At 56.4% G+C, this 16,901-nt stretch overlaps 1 protein-coding gene across 1 annotated transcript in view; it reads right to left on the bottom strand.

The window, feature by feature from the left end:
* Positions 1-16,142, bottom strand: part of NECTIN1 (nectin cell adhesion molecule 1) — a 61,018-nt gene extending 44,876 nt beyond the window's left edge. Inside the window, 1 exon segment of the mRNA XM_064398051.1 lies at positions 15,389-16,142. Coding sequence (XP_064254121.1) covers positions 15,389-15,470 — 82 coding nt within the window. The 5' untranslated portion in view covers positions 15,471-16,142.
* Positions 16,143-16,901: the final 759 nt, after the last annotated feature.

Here is a 16,901-nt window from a genome sequence, read left to right as displayed (position 1 = left end):
TGCATTAAACCAAGCTGCCAGGCTCCTCTTGACCGCACACCTGGGCAAGGTGAGGGGATCTGGGCTGGGCAGAGATGATCTTTAAGGTCCTTCCAACCCAAACCAGGCTGGGATTCCATGGGAATGGCTCCAGGCTCCAGGCAGAGCCCCCTGTCAGAGCATCCTCACTGCTTGTGGCCATGCCAGGGGGGCAAGAGAGCTCCCAGACCTCACCTGAAGAGATCCAGACCTCACCTGTACAGCCCAAACCCTCACCTGCACAGTCCAACCCTCATCTAAAGAGATCCAGCCCTCACCTGAAGAGATCCTGAGCTCACCTGCACAACCCCAGCCCTCACCTGAAGAGATCCAGACCTCACCTGCACAGCTCCAACCCTCACCTGCATGGCTCCAACCCTTACCTAAGAGATCCAGACCTCACCTGCACAACCCCAACCCTCACCTGAAGAGATCCAGACCTCACCTGCACAGCTCCAACCCTCACCTGAGGAGATCCAGACCCCACCTGAAGAGCCTCAACCCTCACCTGAAGAGATCCAGACCTCACCTGCACAGCCCAAACCCTCACTTGAAGAGATCCAGACCTCACCTGCACAGCCCCAACCCTCACCTGAAGAGATCCAGACCTCACCTGCACAGCCCCAACCCTCACTTGAAGAGATCCAGACCTCACCTGCACAGCCCAAACCCTCACTTGAAGAGATCCAGACCTCACCTGCACAGCCCCAACCCTCACCTGAAGAGATCCAGACCTCACCTGCACAGCCCAAACCCTCACTTGAAGAGATCCAGACCTCACCTGCACAACCCCAACCCTCACCTGGCCTCTGCCACACACCTGGATGGGACACCCAGCCTGGAGGGGAAGGGAAATGCAGAGAGCAGGAGGAGCCTGAGGACAGCACAGCCCTAAAGGGGGACACAGGGAGGAGCCAGAAGGATCCCCTCCCTCTCCCCTACAGGATTAAAAAAAAAAAAAAGGAATATTTTCCTGCCTGGATTCTTTTTCCCCGGCGTCCCATCTCAAGCCACCCCATCGCCATGGCAACGGGCCTAAGGAACAGATGGGCAAATCCCCCTTGGAGGCGAATGCTCAGGGCCACAGCCCTGGGGACAGGGAGGTCACCACCCCCTGGCACCCTCCCCTCATCCTCCCACCCTGGCCAGGCCTCGGTGGCACCTCGGGGTGGCTCTGCAGGGAGAAGGGACAGGGATTGTCCCCTCTCAAGGGGCCTGAGATCCACCTGGCTGGGGGAAAATCCGCATTTTCTCAGACATCTGGAGCATGTCCCTGCCTGTCTCCAGCAAGCCTCACCCCTAAAGCAGGGCACTGCACACAGGAGGGCACAGGGGACACAAATGCCATCCCTGCAGGGAGTGGATTGGTGTTTTGGGGGTGTTTTGAGACATTTTAGGTGTGTTTTGGTGTGTTTTTGGGGTATTATTGGGGATGTTCTCAGGGTGTTTTTGGAGGGTTTTTGGGGGATATTTTAGAGGTGTTTGGGCGTGGTTTTTTTGGGGTATTTTTAGGGATGTTTTCAGGGTGGTTTTGGTGGTTTTTTTTGGCGATGTCTCGGGGTATTGTGGGATGTTTCTGGGGATGTTTTTGGGGACATCTCAGGGGTGTTTCTGGGGGTGTTTTCAGATTATTTTTGAGAAGGTTTCAGGGATTGTTTGGGGGTGTTTTGGGTCTTTCTAGAGGTGTTTTTGGTGGGTTTTGGGGATATTTTAGGGTTTTTTTGAGGTGTTTTGGGGATGTTTTTGGTGGGGTTTTTTGGGGATGTTTTGGGGGTGTTCTGGGGTGGTTTTGGGTGTTTTCAGGGTGTTTCTGGGGGTGTTTTGAGGTGTTTTTGGTGAGCCTTGCTGGCTTTCCCAGACGGATTCACCCGGCCAGACTGGGATGAGGAGCGGGGTGGGTGAAGATAAAACTCAGGCACTAATCTCCCTGGGGATTAACCATCCACGTGGGGCCGTGTGTGGGGCTTTGGAGCAGCTGAAACCTCCTGGACATCCCAGAGCTCCTCTGCAGGGTCTGCAGGGAGCAGCCAGGCCTGACCTGGCCACTCGGAGAGAAGAGGGTGCTCTTTCTCCTCATCTTTCACCTCCCTTTTCACCTCATCCTTCACCTCCTCTTCCCTCGCCCTCTTTGCAGCTTGGTGTGCTCAGCCCCAGAACTGAATTAACAGTATATTTTCCTTTTTTTGGGGGGGAAAACAGCAAGTGTGAAGCTGCACTTCAAAGCCTCCAAAGCTGTCTGGGCCTGCACAGGTGAGGGACTCTCTGTGGGGAAACACGGGCTGAAGGCAGCAAGAAACTCTGCTGCAAGAAAAGGAAAAATAAAAAAAAAGGAATGGCTGCTCTTTAGGATCTTTAGCACAGGCTGTCCCAGCTGCTGGAGCCTGTTTTCTCCTGAAAAATCCACAGCAATATTACCACTCCAGAGCCAGTTTTGGAGCTGTTCCCATTATCCCAACCTCCTTGGCTCCACACATGGATCATGGTGGAGTTCTGCAGCCCTGTCCCCATCCCGCAGTGCCACACGTGGGCTTTCCCTGCCCTTGGAGATGCTGGGCTTGGGAAGCAGCATTCCTCAGGGCTCAGAAGGGGCTGAGGAGGGGCAGCAGGGTGGGAGATGATCGTGCTGAGGGGGCTGAACCCCTCCTGCCTTCCCTGCCCTGCCAGGCCGCTCCCTCCCCACAGCCCCGGGCTTTCCTTGCTCGTGGAGCCCTGGGAGATGGTGGGCATGGGAAGCAGCATTCCTCAGGGCTCAGAGGGGGCTGAGGAGGGGCAGCAGGATGGGAAATGATGGTGCTGAGGGATCTGAACCCCTCCTGCCTTCCCTTCCCTTCCTTGCCTTTCCCTTCCAGGCTGCTCCCTCCCCATGGCCCTGGGCTTTCCTTGCTCATGGAGCCCTGGGAGATGCTGGCTTTGGGAAACAGCATTCCTCAGGGCTCAGAAGGGGCTGAGGAGGGGCAGCAGGGTGGGAGATGATGGTGCTGAGGGGGCTGAACCCCTCCTGCCTTCCCTGCCCTGCCTTTCCCTGCCAGGCTGCTCCCTCCCCGCGGCCCTGGCACGCTCTCAGGGCTGCTGGGTGCTGGCCTGGGGGCCCAGCCCGGCCCAACCGGCTCCAGCCCACACCCGTGGGAAGCTCAGAGCCCGTCCTGCCTCTCAGGTGTGGCCCTTGGCCCGCGGGCTCCCGCCCGGAGAGCTCGGCTGCCAGCTTGGGAGGGGAGACTGGGAAGGGCAGCAGAGCCTCCTGGGTGCAGCACCAGCAGCCTTTTTTGGGCCTTTTTTTCCTTCACAGGAGGTTGATATTTTTTTTTTTTATTTATATATATTTATATATATATATTTATATCTATATATTTATATATAGATATATAATATATTGTTTATATATATATATTATATATATACTGATTTTTTTTCTGCTGGTGTCTGGAATGCTTGCAAAATTCCGATAATCCCTCATGTCCTTTATGACTTTATCCAAAGTTTACTGTAATCTGTGTCCAAAGCTGCAGTGTCAGTGGAAGATCCTCATATTAAACCCTGCAGAAATCAGTTGTCTTCCTGGTACCACCAGCCTGGGTTACTGCTCGTTGTCGCCAGGGTTTTTCTCTGCACAGCCCAGGCTGCCCCACACCCTCCCCCTGCCCCACGAGCCCACCTCTTCCCTTGCCTCTGCTCCCTTTCCCGGATCAGAGCTGCCTCCCCTCCCTGTATTGCAAACATTATTCAGCTCTGAGATAAGAAGCTCTCCAGCAGCACTTTATTAATCCCACAGGAAGCAGAAAGAAGCAGAGTGAAAGGGTTTAGTGTGGCCAGGACAGACTAATGTTCCACAAAACACCTTTGCAGAAGAGAGCCACGTCTTTTTCCCAGAAAGTCTCCTGGGAAGCCTGGCTAATAATTAACAATTATCGAACTTTAAACCCTCCATCTCTCTCTCTCTCTGTGTCCTGACCAGGATTTTGTAATAACTCCCCCAGTCTGGAACACTCCCAGCCCGGGGTGCTGGGGTGCACTGGGGCTGCAGGGTGAGGAGGAGGAGGAGGATGCAGACAGACTCCGTGGGCAGGCAGGAGGCAGCTGCTGACTCTGCTGCTTCCCTGCTTCTCCACTGAGCTTGGAAGTGAACCTCCCTTCCTTCCTCCAATGAATCCTGCAGCTCCTTTGGCCTCAGAATGAAGAGATTCTTTGTGGCTCTTCCCAGGGAAATTTCTCCCAGCCTTGGAATGCCAAAGGCTCCTGCATATGGCTGAAATCATCATCACCCAGGAGAGAGACTCGAGAGCTTTTCTAGCACAGAGACACTTGTTTGAACCCATCTGCTGTCTGAGGCAGCCACAGTCAGTGCCAGGCTCACACGGGGACAAACTGGGTGGCTCAGTGGGCCTGGGTTCCATCCCTGCCTGGGGGAAGCACCACAGGGTTTTGGAAGTGCTTGCTCGTGCAAAAAAAGGTGTTTCTCTTATCTGTGCCCTACCACAGGGCAGCTCAGGTGCCAGGAATCCTGCTGGGAGCCATGTGGGGAGCTTTTGGGAAAAGCAAAACTGGCTGCAGGGGTCTGGAGGCTCCCACTGCTGTCATGGCAGGACACCAGGACTGTCACCTATGGCCATCAGGACAAGGACACCAGGACTGTCACCTACGGCCATGGCAGGACACCATGGCTGTCACCTACGGCCATGGCAGGACAAGGACACCATGACTGTCACCCACTCCCATGGCAGGACAAGGACACTATAGCTGTCACCTACGGCCATGGCAGGACAAGGACACCATAGCTGTCACCTACGGCCATAGCAGGACATCCTCCCTGCCTCAGCACCCACAGCAGACCCAAGGACAGGGCAGGCTATGAACCCTGCCAGCCATTCCTGGTGCACTGTCCACAGCCAGGCTGTGGGTGGGAAGGAGAAGGAAGTGCTGAGGTGTCCAGCCCACACCTCTCACCCTCCTGCAACCCCTGTCCTGGAAACCAGAGGTGACCTGAACACAAAACCAGCAGAGCAAGAAATCAAGAGAGCTCTGAATTCAAGCAGGCAGGGAAGCCAGTGGGCCGTGTTCACCAAATTCCATGATGTCAGCCCCACATCCCACACCCAGAGCAGCCAGAAACTGAGCCCAGTGTTTGCCCTGACAGAATATTTGTACTGGGATCCATGCAAAAGCATTTCCTGCCTTCCAAACTCCCTGGGCAAGGAGCTGCCTGCTTCTGGCTGCCGTGAAAAAAATGACCAAATAAAGCAGAGTCACCTTTCCCTGAGCTCTGCAAATGTCTCCTGCCTGCATCGGGGAGGATCAGGTGTGCAAGGCACCCTGCAGCCACGGGGCAATGTGAGCAGGGCAGAGAGGGACAGCTCCCAGCAGCTCCTGACAAGGAAAGGCGCACAGAGGTGAAGTGAGCTGGCCAAGGATGTTCCAGGGAGCTCGTGGCAAAGCCAGGAAATGCTGCCAGCCCTTCTGAGCTCAGCCTGCCTTTGCCATCACCTCCAGGCCATTCTTTCCCTGTAAGTAAAAGCTGATTCATGCCTGGTAGGAGTCGGTGTGAGGCAGCAGATATTCCCATTTCCACTGAGGTACTGTAAGGTACTCCACGGGCTCGGCAGCATTTGAAATGTCAAGAACACAAAAGAATATATGTACTTAAGGAGAATGATTTGAGCCTTTTATTTCCAAAGTGAGTTTAGAGGCAGTGAAAGGTCTCAGATCAATACCTGCAAAACTGCAAATTGGAGTGCTCCCCTTTGCCACAGAGAGGGTACAGCTGAGACAGCATCTGCACAAACAGCCTGCCCACAGCCCTGCCAGCCTGCCTGCCTCAGCTCTGTCCTTCAGGACTTGCCTTCAAGTGGGAGAGGAAAACTCCCCCTTCCCTGGCAGCCCTGGGCTTTTGTTCCCTGGATGCTGATTTATTTAATTTGGGTACATTCTGTCTAGGGAAGAAGCTGAGTCTTGATAAACTCACTCCACATGCACACTGAGAAGACTGCTTCATCCTGCAGGTACAGACAAACCCCAAGGGGGGTTGGCAGCACAGATTTTGAGGTAAATCCAGAAGAAAGCTCAAGTACCGGGCTGGCTGTGGCATTTTGGAAGGCGAAATGCAGTCGCCTGCTTAACTGCCCTATTACAAACAGGCTTTTCTTCCCCTCCCTGCCCCACAGCTGTCCCTGTGCTCAGCCCCAGGGACACCTGGAAAGGTTTTCCCATCCCAAGGTGGGATCAATACAGCTGTCAGGCTCTGGCCACACTCCCCCTGCTAATTGGAATTACAACAGGCAGGCTGCAGCTTTCACTCCATCTCTCTGTCGCTTGTCATAATGTAATCAAAATCTCTCTCTCTCTTTATCACCGAGCGTGACAGGAGCAGAGGCAGCCACAGGACTACAGATTCCTCCAGATCTCACTGGGGCTGGGGAGCTTTGCCACAGGGCTGGGAAAAGAGCCCCTCACTGCCAAAACTCCAGCTTTGGGATGAGGATAACAGGAGAGGTGGCCTGAACCCCCCAAGGAAGGGATGGGGGTGTGGGCAGGGGGTGCAGCCCCAGATGTGATCAGGAACAGCCCCAGGTTGGTTGGGAAGGAGCCTCCCTCCTCTTCCTCGCTGCCTGCTGCCATCCCAGGCTCCTGCCTCGCCTCAGCCACAGGTTCCCAGTGGCTGCCAGAGCCAGAAGTGAGCAGGGATCACTGGAGAAGGCAGCCTGGCACTGAGCAGGACTCCGAGGCAAAGCCCTGTGCTCACACAGGAGCCCCTGCACGCCTCCTCCCCCCTGCTCTGAGGGCTTGGCCAATTTACAGACCCTGGGTGATCCATCCTGGGCAAATGGTGCAGCATCTGTGATTTGTTGGCCATTACCAACCAGCAGAAATGCAGGGCTGAATTACCCAGAGGAGGGAGGGATCAGCAGCCTGGACGTACCCAGCTCCCCTGAGAGTGCCCATAAACAAAACTTAAATAATTAGAGTGCTTGGGTGGAGATGCAGCCTCTAAGTATTCTTAGGCTTGCGCAAATATAGGAAATAAATTCTTGGAAGGTGCCAGGCTGGATGGGGCAGAGGGAGGCTCATTTTCCAGATCACTTGAGAGCAGCCGTTATAAATCTCAGTGAAAGATGCACCTCCCCAGGCTGGTGATATTTTTAAACTCCGGGAGAAGGAGGGGGGGGGAGAGAAAAAACACATTTTAGTATTTACACCACAGGCGAAATGGGTATTTAAAAATCAGGGTACATTTTCCAAAGTCTGTTCCTGCCACGCCAACAAATAAAGAATTTTCTTTCTATAGTGTGCTAGCTGGCAATATTAGCCCCAGAGAATTCACTGCTACTGCCATCATTCTGTTGTGAGCTGAGAAATCAAACTCCCAGAAGGACTGGGGGTGTCAGGGGATAAAGGTTCTTTCACTGGCAAATTGCTACTCCAGCTCCAAAGTGAATCAGCAGCAAATGCAAGTCCCTGGAATGCTGAGGGGTGACTCCTGCCCTGTCCCTGTCCCTGCCTGCTCGGTGTCTGGGGTGATGTCCCAGGGGAGTGTCCCAGCCCTGGTGAGACCCCCTGGGTTCTGGAATCCATGGATCAACACGGGCAGGATGGCCAGGCCAGTTTCCTTCCTGATCCTTCCTCGAGCTGCAGTTGGGCAGTGCTGGCGTGGGCACACTGAGCTGGTTTTGGGTGGACATCCCGGAAACCTCATCAAGAGCTGACTGATCAGGCTTTGAATGAGGCTGCAGGTGACAGAATGTGAGAGCTCCCAGCCTGGCTCTCCTGGAAAACCCCAGATAAAGCTGCCAGGGCACTGCCTTTCCCTGCAGCCTTCCTTTTCCTCAGTCCTGCTCCTCGTTCCCTCCTCGGGCACAGAGAACATTCCCCCCTTTACAAGCTCTGCTCTGTCCAAGCCTTTCTCCCTCCCTGCCCAGGACTGCTGCCATCCTCCACAGGATCCCATCCAGCTCCTATCAAAGGGATTCACAGCATACCCATCAGGCATCCCAGCAGCCAGCAAAACCCCAAAGAAGCCTCCAGGGAAGATCAGAGCACTGCAATCACTCCCTGGGAGAGGAGATCCCCACAAAACCTCCCCCACTTTCCCTGGGTTCTCACTGAATCTGAGCTCGAGGTAAATTTGGCAAAGCTCAGCCCCATCTCTGGCTACAAAACTCACACACAGAGAGCTCCTGGCCTCTCAGACAGCACCCAGATTTTGAGGGGCTGAGCTGGAGGAAAGAGATCCACGACTGGAGGAGGGAGATCCATCCTTTCCCCTCAGCACCCTGCACACCAAAATCAACTCAGCATTCCCAAGTCAAAGATCCAGCACTCCATCGAGGCTGGCAGAGCCAAGAGGGGTCCTGTATCCAATGGAAACTGGCAGCTGATATGAATTACAGCATGGCAGGGATGCTGCTATGCAACACATCCCCGATCCTCAGCGGCCATAAATGGGCACAGCCCCAGTTCTGCCCCATATCAGAGGTGTCCCTTTCTCCAGACCACCCCTCTTGGTGCAGCTGACCAGGGGAAGAGCCCAAAGAGGCCCAGCAATGAGCAGCTTGTGCAGTTGTGCACTATCAAATCTTCTGCTGCCTCCTGTTCCAGCCCTTAGGACAACATTGCCTTGGCTAAGTGAGGAGACAGGCAAGAAAAAGGAAATACAGAATGGGGGAGATCTTCTTGTGTGTTCTTACAGCTCCTAAACTCATCTGGATTATCCATCCCTAACATTTCCTCTAGTTTTAGTACCCCCACGTTAGGAAGGCCATCAGCACTGGTGGGAACAAGATTCTGGGTTGCCCCCAAGGGGTCTCTGCTGATTGTGTAGCCCAAGAAAAGGCAGAGTAAAGCCCCTTGGATGCCTCTTCCTAAGGAAAATGTAGCCAGAGCTTGATGCAGGTAATTCTCCAGTGCAAAGTGTCCTCCTGACTGCAGGCTTTGTAAGGTCATTTCCAGGAGAGTTTCAAGGCAAGGGGAACCTCCATCAGGGCCGTGGGGTTGGGTGAGTTATGACTCCACAGAACTGATAACTCAGAGCTGATAACTGGCACCAGGCTCGAGCTGAGCAGGCTCACACTGGGCTGCCCAAGGACAGGGCAGGGTTCATCCCTCCCTTGCTGCTCTCTCCTGCCCTGAGCTCCTCACAGGGCAGCAAAACCACCCCATGTCAGGCCGCTCTGCACAGAAATCAGGAACGGAGAGAGGCAGAAACTCTGACCTCTCTCCTCCCCTGGGTCTGTGATTTCTGCCCGTCAGGGATCATTTGTAACCCTTGGCATTGCCAGGGCACTCAGCACAACAGCCTCTAATTACAGCCCTCTGCTCTCGAGTCACACCAACCTCTTGTACCCATCAGCATCAGACCCTGAGCCCACAGCCAGAGCTCTGCCCCCAGATTGTGCCCTTGGGCTGTGAAAATGGTCAGTGGAAAGCTGCTCCAGCAGCATTTCCCTCCGTCCAGAGGGTGTCCTGCCAGGGAATAAGAAATGAAACCTGGTTCTGCCACATGTGGGAACCTCAGAGCAGAGAGCAGCCACCAGGTGAAATCCCTGCACCCACATGACACAGCTGCACTGCAGCAGCCTCACTGCCTGGAGCCACACAGAGCAAGGGGCTGCCTCTGCTCTCAGGTGGCCACACATTCCATTCCATGGCCAGCACTCCATTGCAGCCCCGGGGTCCCTCACAGACAGCCCTTGGCGCTGGGATGGCTCTGGGAAGGCTGGATGTCAGCCCTGGACCCTCCGTCACTCCTGGCTGTGCCTCCTGATGCCCCTCTCAGGGGGAGGGAGGGATGGACCTTCCACAAGAGAAGCAAAACCTCACAAGCAGCCTGATGACAGAGAACTGCTGGGAAGAGAGGTGGAGGCTGAGTCCTCCTGCCTAAGCAGGCTTGGGAGTACCTGCTGTCTCTCAGCCAGGTGGTCCATCTGGTGCCTGCCTCTGCTCCGAGGCAGGGATGTGATTTGCAGGTCCTGGACCACATCTGGAGCATCCCTGCATGGTTGGGAGCAGATGGAAGCACTTTGCTGTTTCCTGCAGCTAGAAAGGCAAATAGGCTGGGATGGAGGACAGAAAACTCCTTCATTGTGCTGTAACTCCCAGGGAGGAGAATCACACAGCTCCTGCCTCTGCTGGGCTCTTCTCCCTGCACTCCTGGAGGCTGAAGTGCTGTCCACCAGCCCCCAGCTGGTCTGGCTCAGGGCCAGGGAGGGCAGGCCTGCAGCAGAGAGAGGAGAGTTGGGTGGATAAGGCTTAGAAATGCTTCCATCTTGCATCACACCCAGTAATGTCGGGGCAGGATTAGAAACCTCCTGCAGGGACTGCTTTGTGGTGGGGGAATGGAGAAGAGATGGTTCATCAGGTTGGGTCAGTTCCTCCCACCCATCCCCAGCACCCCAAAGCTGCTGACATGACAAAAGCACACTGGCCAGTGCCTCCCTGAGCTGGGGACAGCAAGGGACAGGAGCTGTGTCCCCTTCTCATGGCCAGGAGCTGCTCTTTGTGTGCCCTGGGACTGCACAGAGATGGAGCTGCCACAGCTCTGCTGCCAGTCTGTGGGAAGGGCTGCAAGCAGTGCCCAGGCAGGACAAACCCTCAGTGGAGAGCAGGAGCTGGGCTCCACACGTGTCCCCAAGGAGGGTGGGACACAGCACAGGGCACAGTAACACGTGCTGCGAATTTCACTTCCCATTTCCCCGTGTGACAGAGAAGGGACGCTAAACCCAGAATGGAGACAGAGGGGAACCTCTCCTTCCTTCCTTCCTCTGGGGTTCCCCTTGAAAACCCCGGGTGTGTGCTGGGATGTGCCTCAATCCAGCCTGAACTAATCTGCACTGGGAGAAGCCCGGCAAAACCTGGGAGAACATCCATGGCTTAACAGCAGCCAGGAGGAATCGTGTATGAACCTCCCATTCCTTAAACAAACCTTCACCTGGAACGCTGCTGTGGGTTCAGAGCTGGGAAAGCTCCGTGCTGGGCTGGCTGAGCTCTGGTAATTAACACAATTAACACAAAGAGGTGTCTCCAGTGCAAAGTGGGTCCCTGCTCCAGCGGCTGGCAGCACCAGCTCACCCTTCAGCAGAGCTGCCCTGATTTAATCTGACGTTATTTGAAAAAGCAAGATCTCCAGGGGCTGTGAGACTGGAGTACCTTTCTTTGTCCCTCCCTCATTTGTTTCTGCTTTTTTGCACTGATAAGCCAGCCTGGCCTGTGAAAGGGACAGAGCAAGAGCCATCAGCACCTCGGGCAAGGATGTTGCAACACTCAACCCTTTCTTGGCAGCCCTGGGGACTGTGGCCATCCTGAGCTCACCAACTCACCCCTGCAGCTCTCACACATAGCCCAGCTCCAGCTCTTCCCAAAATGTTTGGCTTGGAGCAATCCAGTCTGGTGGAAGGTGTCCCTGCCCAAGGCAGGGGGTTGGAAGGGGATGACCTTTAAGGTGCCTTCCAATCCAAATCGTTGTGGATTCTGGGATTAAAACCCCTTTTTCCTGCAGTGCTTTACCACATCCCTGTCTTCTGTGTGACTCCCCAGGTGGGAAGAGGTGGGAAAAGGCCACTTGCTGCTGTCCCCCCAGGCTGTCCCCAAGCTGAGTGGCACTAGCAGAGGGCAAGAGTGGCAGCCAGGCCTGGGAAGCAGGTCATGGACAACCGGCTCTTCTGGTTCCTTCCATGATTCAGCCGAGGTGTGAGCCCTGCTCAAAGGAGCCCTGTGGTGCCTCCCTTTGAGCCTGGCTTTTGTGGCTGGTCCAGCTGCAGCCCAGAGCAGGGGTGATGCAAGGAGAGATGTGCCAGGCTCTGCCAGCATCTCCTCAGCCACCAGCTCATCCCAAGCACTGGAAGTGCTGCTGGAATCTCCCTGGGAGTGGGCTGGGAGTTCCTGCCTGACCAACGCTGCTGGTTCAGAGGGCAAACAGCATCCCTGCCATGGGGCAGACACCCCCTGATCGTGGGCTGAGCTGCCTCTGCCCCAGCCTGGCGCCTCACCCACGCTGACACACTCAGCAGCTCCTCCATTCACACAGGGTAGAACCTGACCAGTCGGTCTAAGTGAGGTTTAAAGAGAAAAAAAATCAGCCAAAGACATGCTTTTGTTTCCTGAAATAGCCTGATGCTGCTGTTTGTGAGTTTTGGGAGGAGGCAGGTGGCGGGGGAAGAAAAAATAACAACCAAGAACTCAACCCAAATGCTGAAGGAGACTCTGGGCAACTTTTTTTTTTTTCATTTTGGAAGCTACTTTGGGATATTAAAGCAGCTCTAAAAGTACAAGATGGAGCAGATCCTGCAGTGACACGCTCTGGCTCTTCCCAGCGCTCCAGAGAGCTGTTGTACCTCCCCGAAATGAACCCTCCCTCCAGCTGCAGCCGAGTTTGACCTCAGCCCTGCAGGTCACCACGGCTCAGCCAATGCTCCTTTCAAGCACCGTGATGGAAAAACCCCGTGTCAAAGCAGCCCCAGCCACCTCTGCAGCTCTCCCCTGCGGAGCACCTCAAAGCACTTCGCAAAAAGGGTTCCCAGGCCACTCTGGGAGATCAGGAGGTAGCCCAGCAATAGCAGAGAGGAATTTGGAGGCCCAGATGTGCAGAGGCAGGACCAGGCACGGATGATGCCTCTGCTCTGTGTGGCTGCATCTCAAGCTGCAGGAGCTGCACGGTGGGGATAAACAGACAGATTGTCAAGGCTTGTAAAGCATAAATTGAACTGCAAGCGTTCCTAACCTCTGCAGATCAGCTGCCTGGGATCTCTCCTCCCCTTCCCCCACGGCTTTCTGTAACCCCTGTTGATATCAATATCTTGAATGGAGCGTGAGTTGATACCTGGTTCCAAATGGATGGGCATGCAAGGCTGCAGGAACCATGAATTGAATCCGTTCTGGACGATTGAACCGCTCACATTAAAGATAATTTGTAAAGCAGATTTTTATACGAGACTCCTTACAGCTTTTACAGCGGTGGAACTTTTATTTCCTTATCAGAGCAAAGAAAAAAAGCTAACATTTATCTGAAGGGGGAGGTGGGTGAGAAAAGAATGAAATGGCATTGATCAGCTGGACATGGAAGGTTTTCCAGAGAGCAGGCACTGCTCTGATCCTTCTCAGGTGTTGGGTACAAAACCACATTTTCCAACAAGTCCACAGCTACTAATTCATTGTAGTAAAGAATCCTGAGTTTCCTCCCCTTGTTAAGCAAGCTTGTCTGTATTCAAAGTTTAAATACAGCTTTATATGTTTATAGATATAATTTTGGCAAAATGCAGTGTGAACTCAAGGAAGTATGTGGGGTCTGGTAAAGACTCTCTGCTTTGTGCAGCACTGTCTGGGTCCTTGCACAGCACCCAAACGAAGGAAATAAATGAATAAATATTTAATATCCAGGATCAGACACTCCTGCAGCTGTGGTGCATCCACCACTAAACTGGTCGGGCCGAGAGTCTCGCCCACACAGGCTGCAGGGCACCGCTGCTCAGGGCCAGGGTTTGGGCAGGATGATCCTCCTGGAGGGAGGATGATCCTCCTGGAACACTGCGGAGCTGGCTGTACCCCGGCCTTGGCAAGGCACCACGAGATGCACCACTGGCTTATCCTGGCAGAGCTGTCAGCGGGACAGTGCAAGACAAACTGCCACGCTACTGCAGTGGCAGGAGATGAGCCCGCCTGGCTGCTGGCAGCACAGCCCTGAGAACAGCCAAAAATAGGAGGAAAAGTCACTCTTGGCAGGACAAGGTGAGATGCCAGGCTGTGTCAGGGTCACTGCGTGTCTCCTTGGTGAAAGCAATTCCCAGGGGAGCACAAAGTCCTTTGGGTTTAGGCAGCACAGCCACCACAGCATTGCTGCCCCTCCAGTGCCTTCGCCCGGGGCTGTGGGGAGCGGGTCCTGCACGGGGCTGCCGGGAGGGAGGATGAGGAGGGAAAGCCGGGAGAAGAACGGCATGGAAAGTTCTGAGACTCCTTGTGAGGAGCCAGAGCTCAGGCAGGCACCTGCCTGCGAGCACAGAGGAGCGCGGGGAGCCCCAGGCTGTCCCTTCCGTCACCTCTCTTTGCAATGCACAGCAGATCCCTTTGTCCTGGGAATACCGAGGTGCACCCAGCCCTGCTTTCTCATCGCCCTGTTAACCTTTTCCCTCTCACAGCCTCGCTGGTTTCTGGATCACCACCCCCTCCCATTCCATCTCCGTCCTCATCCATTTTAAGCAGACCAAGCTGAGATCTGTTGATCTCCCACGTCCCGATGTTATCACATCCCCGTCTTTGCCGGGGTCTGATGGCCCACACCTCGCTCACTGCGGCCACATCTCCGAGTCCCAGCCCAGCCAGCCCGGGACGCTGCCCCAGCCCCAAAACCGGAGGAGTGGACGCAATTCCACCCTGCTTTCACCGCAGCTTCTCTCCAGCTGCAGATGCCAGCGCTGCTGCGGGCACGGGCTGGACCCTCTCCTGTGCCCGCTGCCAGCGCTCCAGCCCCAGCCACCCAAGAGGCAAAACACCGGCTCTGTTTGCATCTCTCAGCTCATTCACAAGCTGTGAACGCAGACTGCCGATCCCCTTTCCATGGCTCCGGCTCCCGGAAAGCCCTCCAGGATGGCATTAACCCGTTCTGCGCTGGAGCAGAATAAATGAGTCCCTGCAGGGCACTGGCCGAAGTGGGTCACTCGCCCGCTGGCCAGCGCTGTGCTGAGCCCGGGGCAGGTCCCAGCCCAGGGAAGGGACACTCGGACTGCTCTGCCACCGCCCGGGTGGCTCCAGCGAGCTGGGGAGCAGCCGATGAGCGTCTTTGCCCATCTCCTCCCTACTAGAGACGGATCAGAACCCAAGGGATGGATCGGAACCAAAGGGATGAATAAGATGCCATCAGGCAGCCAAGCTCCAAGGCAGCGAAAGGAAGCGCTGAAAGCTGGGAGCGGTCCAGCCCCTCCGCAAAAGAGCCCGTGGGAAGTGTGCGCGGAGGGGAGCTGGGATTTTTGGGATGCTGGAGAGCCGAAACCCTCCGTCTCTCCTCCCGAAACATCTGCGCTCCGTGCCCAGCCTCGTGGCTGCCTTTCCGGGGAAGCCTGGCTGCTGCGCCTCGCTAGACGCTGTTCGATCCAAAAAGCAAACAAACGGCCTCGGCTCGCCGGGCTCCGGAGCCCGCTGCCTGCAGCTGCTTCCAAAACAAACGAGCGTGCTGTTCCGAGCCGAGCCGGCGCTGAACCCGGCCCCGGCTCTCTCCCACCCTCGCACAGATGCTCCCACACCTGCTCCAGACCCGGGCGCGCACCCCAAAACGCCGATCCCAGCCTTCCCCACCGCTCCGCAGCACTCCCCGCACCCCCTGTCCCCCACGGGCACCCCGCAAACCCCGCCGGGGCTGCGTCCAGCGGAGCCCAGCGCCCTCCGGGGACCGGCTCACCTGGTAGGAGCGCGGCTGCCAGGATGCAAACTCCGATAGTCCAGCACGATGCACGGCAACTTGTCTGCAGCCGTGAAGCCATGAGAGTTCCTTAAGAGCGATGGGCAGGGGTCGGTCTGGCAGCGCCGCGGGGCCCCCCACCCTCCCAGCCCCCGGTGATGCTCAGGTCTGCTTGAAAAAAAAAATTAAAATTCGAAAAAAATAAAAATAAAAGATCGTAGGTGGGTGAGGACAAAGAGAGGGCGGGAGGGCTCCGGGGGGAGCTCCGCACATCCGCGGGGCCCCTCTGGGCGGGCGCGGGGCGCTCCGGCCGCGGGGCAGCGCGGGCTCTTCCTTCCGCAGAGCCCGGGCGAGTGACGAGGAGAAGGAAGGGGGGGGGTGGAAAACGCGATTTAAAAAAAAAAAAAAAAATTTTTTTTTTTTTGAGGAAAAAAAAAAATCACCCCAAAGAAACCCCAAACAAAAAAGCCAGGGGGGAGGCAAAACAAATAAAGAGCGGCGAGGCAGAGCCCTCGGCGGGCTGCGGCGGTGCCGTGGCTCCGGCGGCGGGGCTCGGCAGCCCCCGCCCGCTGCCCGCCCTGCGCTGGGGCCCCGGCGGCGCTCAGGCGGAGCCGGTGCGGGGCCGGGCGCGGCGCTCCATGGCCGGGCGGGGGGCGCGGGGCCGGGCCGGCCGCGGGTGCCCGGGTGCGGTGCCCGGGTGCGGTGCCCGGTGCGGGGCTCGGCGGCCGCGCTCGCACTCACGCACACACTGGCGGGAGGAGCCTGGCCCGTGATGTCAGCGCTCGGCGGAAGGAGGGCGCAGCGTTAACCCTTCGCCCGGCGGCTCCCGGGGATGCGCGGCGAGGGCGGGACGGGTGGCCGGGCTGGCCGCCCGCCCCTCCGGATGTTGGCAGCTGGCGGCAGCTGGGCTTTGTTCGCCGTGTCCGGCCGCGCCGCGCCTCGCCGTGGGCTGGCGGAGGTGCTGCTGCCTCGCCACGCGGGGCTTGGGCACTCGAGGCTGTTCCCGAATTCCCTCGGCACGCCGGAGCGCCCGGGTGCCCGCTCTGGCGGTGCCCGGCGCCCACCGCCCCGACTGAGCGCATTTTTCACCCCGCGCGGTGTGGGTGGGATACGTGGAAGCGAAGCCGGCAATCCGGAACGCCGGGGATGTGGACACCACAGCGTTTTCCTGGGGCCTGCTGCGGGAAGGAGCCTGTTGTGGCCACTCTCTGATGAGCGAGGGGATTCGGAGCTGGCACAGGAGCTGATGCGCGGGAGGAGGGGGCAGCGGTTTCGCTGCGCTTTGTAGCAGCCTTTATTATGTGGACACAGAGGCAGCCTTTGTGGATCTCTCGCTAAGGAGGTGTTCAGCCTGCTAATGCCGGCTCCTGAGCTGCCCCGGCCTCTGCGAGGATGCTGAACCCCAAACAAAGATGTGAACAACAATGACAACAACCAACAACAAAGTCATGTTGATTTCAAGCTCCATTAGAACAACACAGGAACAAATCAATGCCTGGCAGGCAGAAAAGGA

The sequence above is a fragment of the Passer domesticus genome, chromosome 23 (assembly GCF_036417665.1).
Source record: "Passer domesticus isolate bPasDom1 chromosome 23, bPasDom1.hap1, whole genome shotgun sequence".
Classification (NCBI taxonomy): Eukaryota; Metazoa; Chordata; class Aves; order Passeriformes; family Passeridae; genus Passer; species Passer domesticus.
The sequence above is the reverse complement of the archived record's forward strand: the minus strand, read 5'-3'. Positions and strand labels throughout refer to the sequence as shown.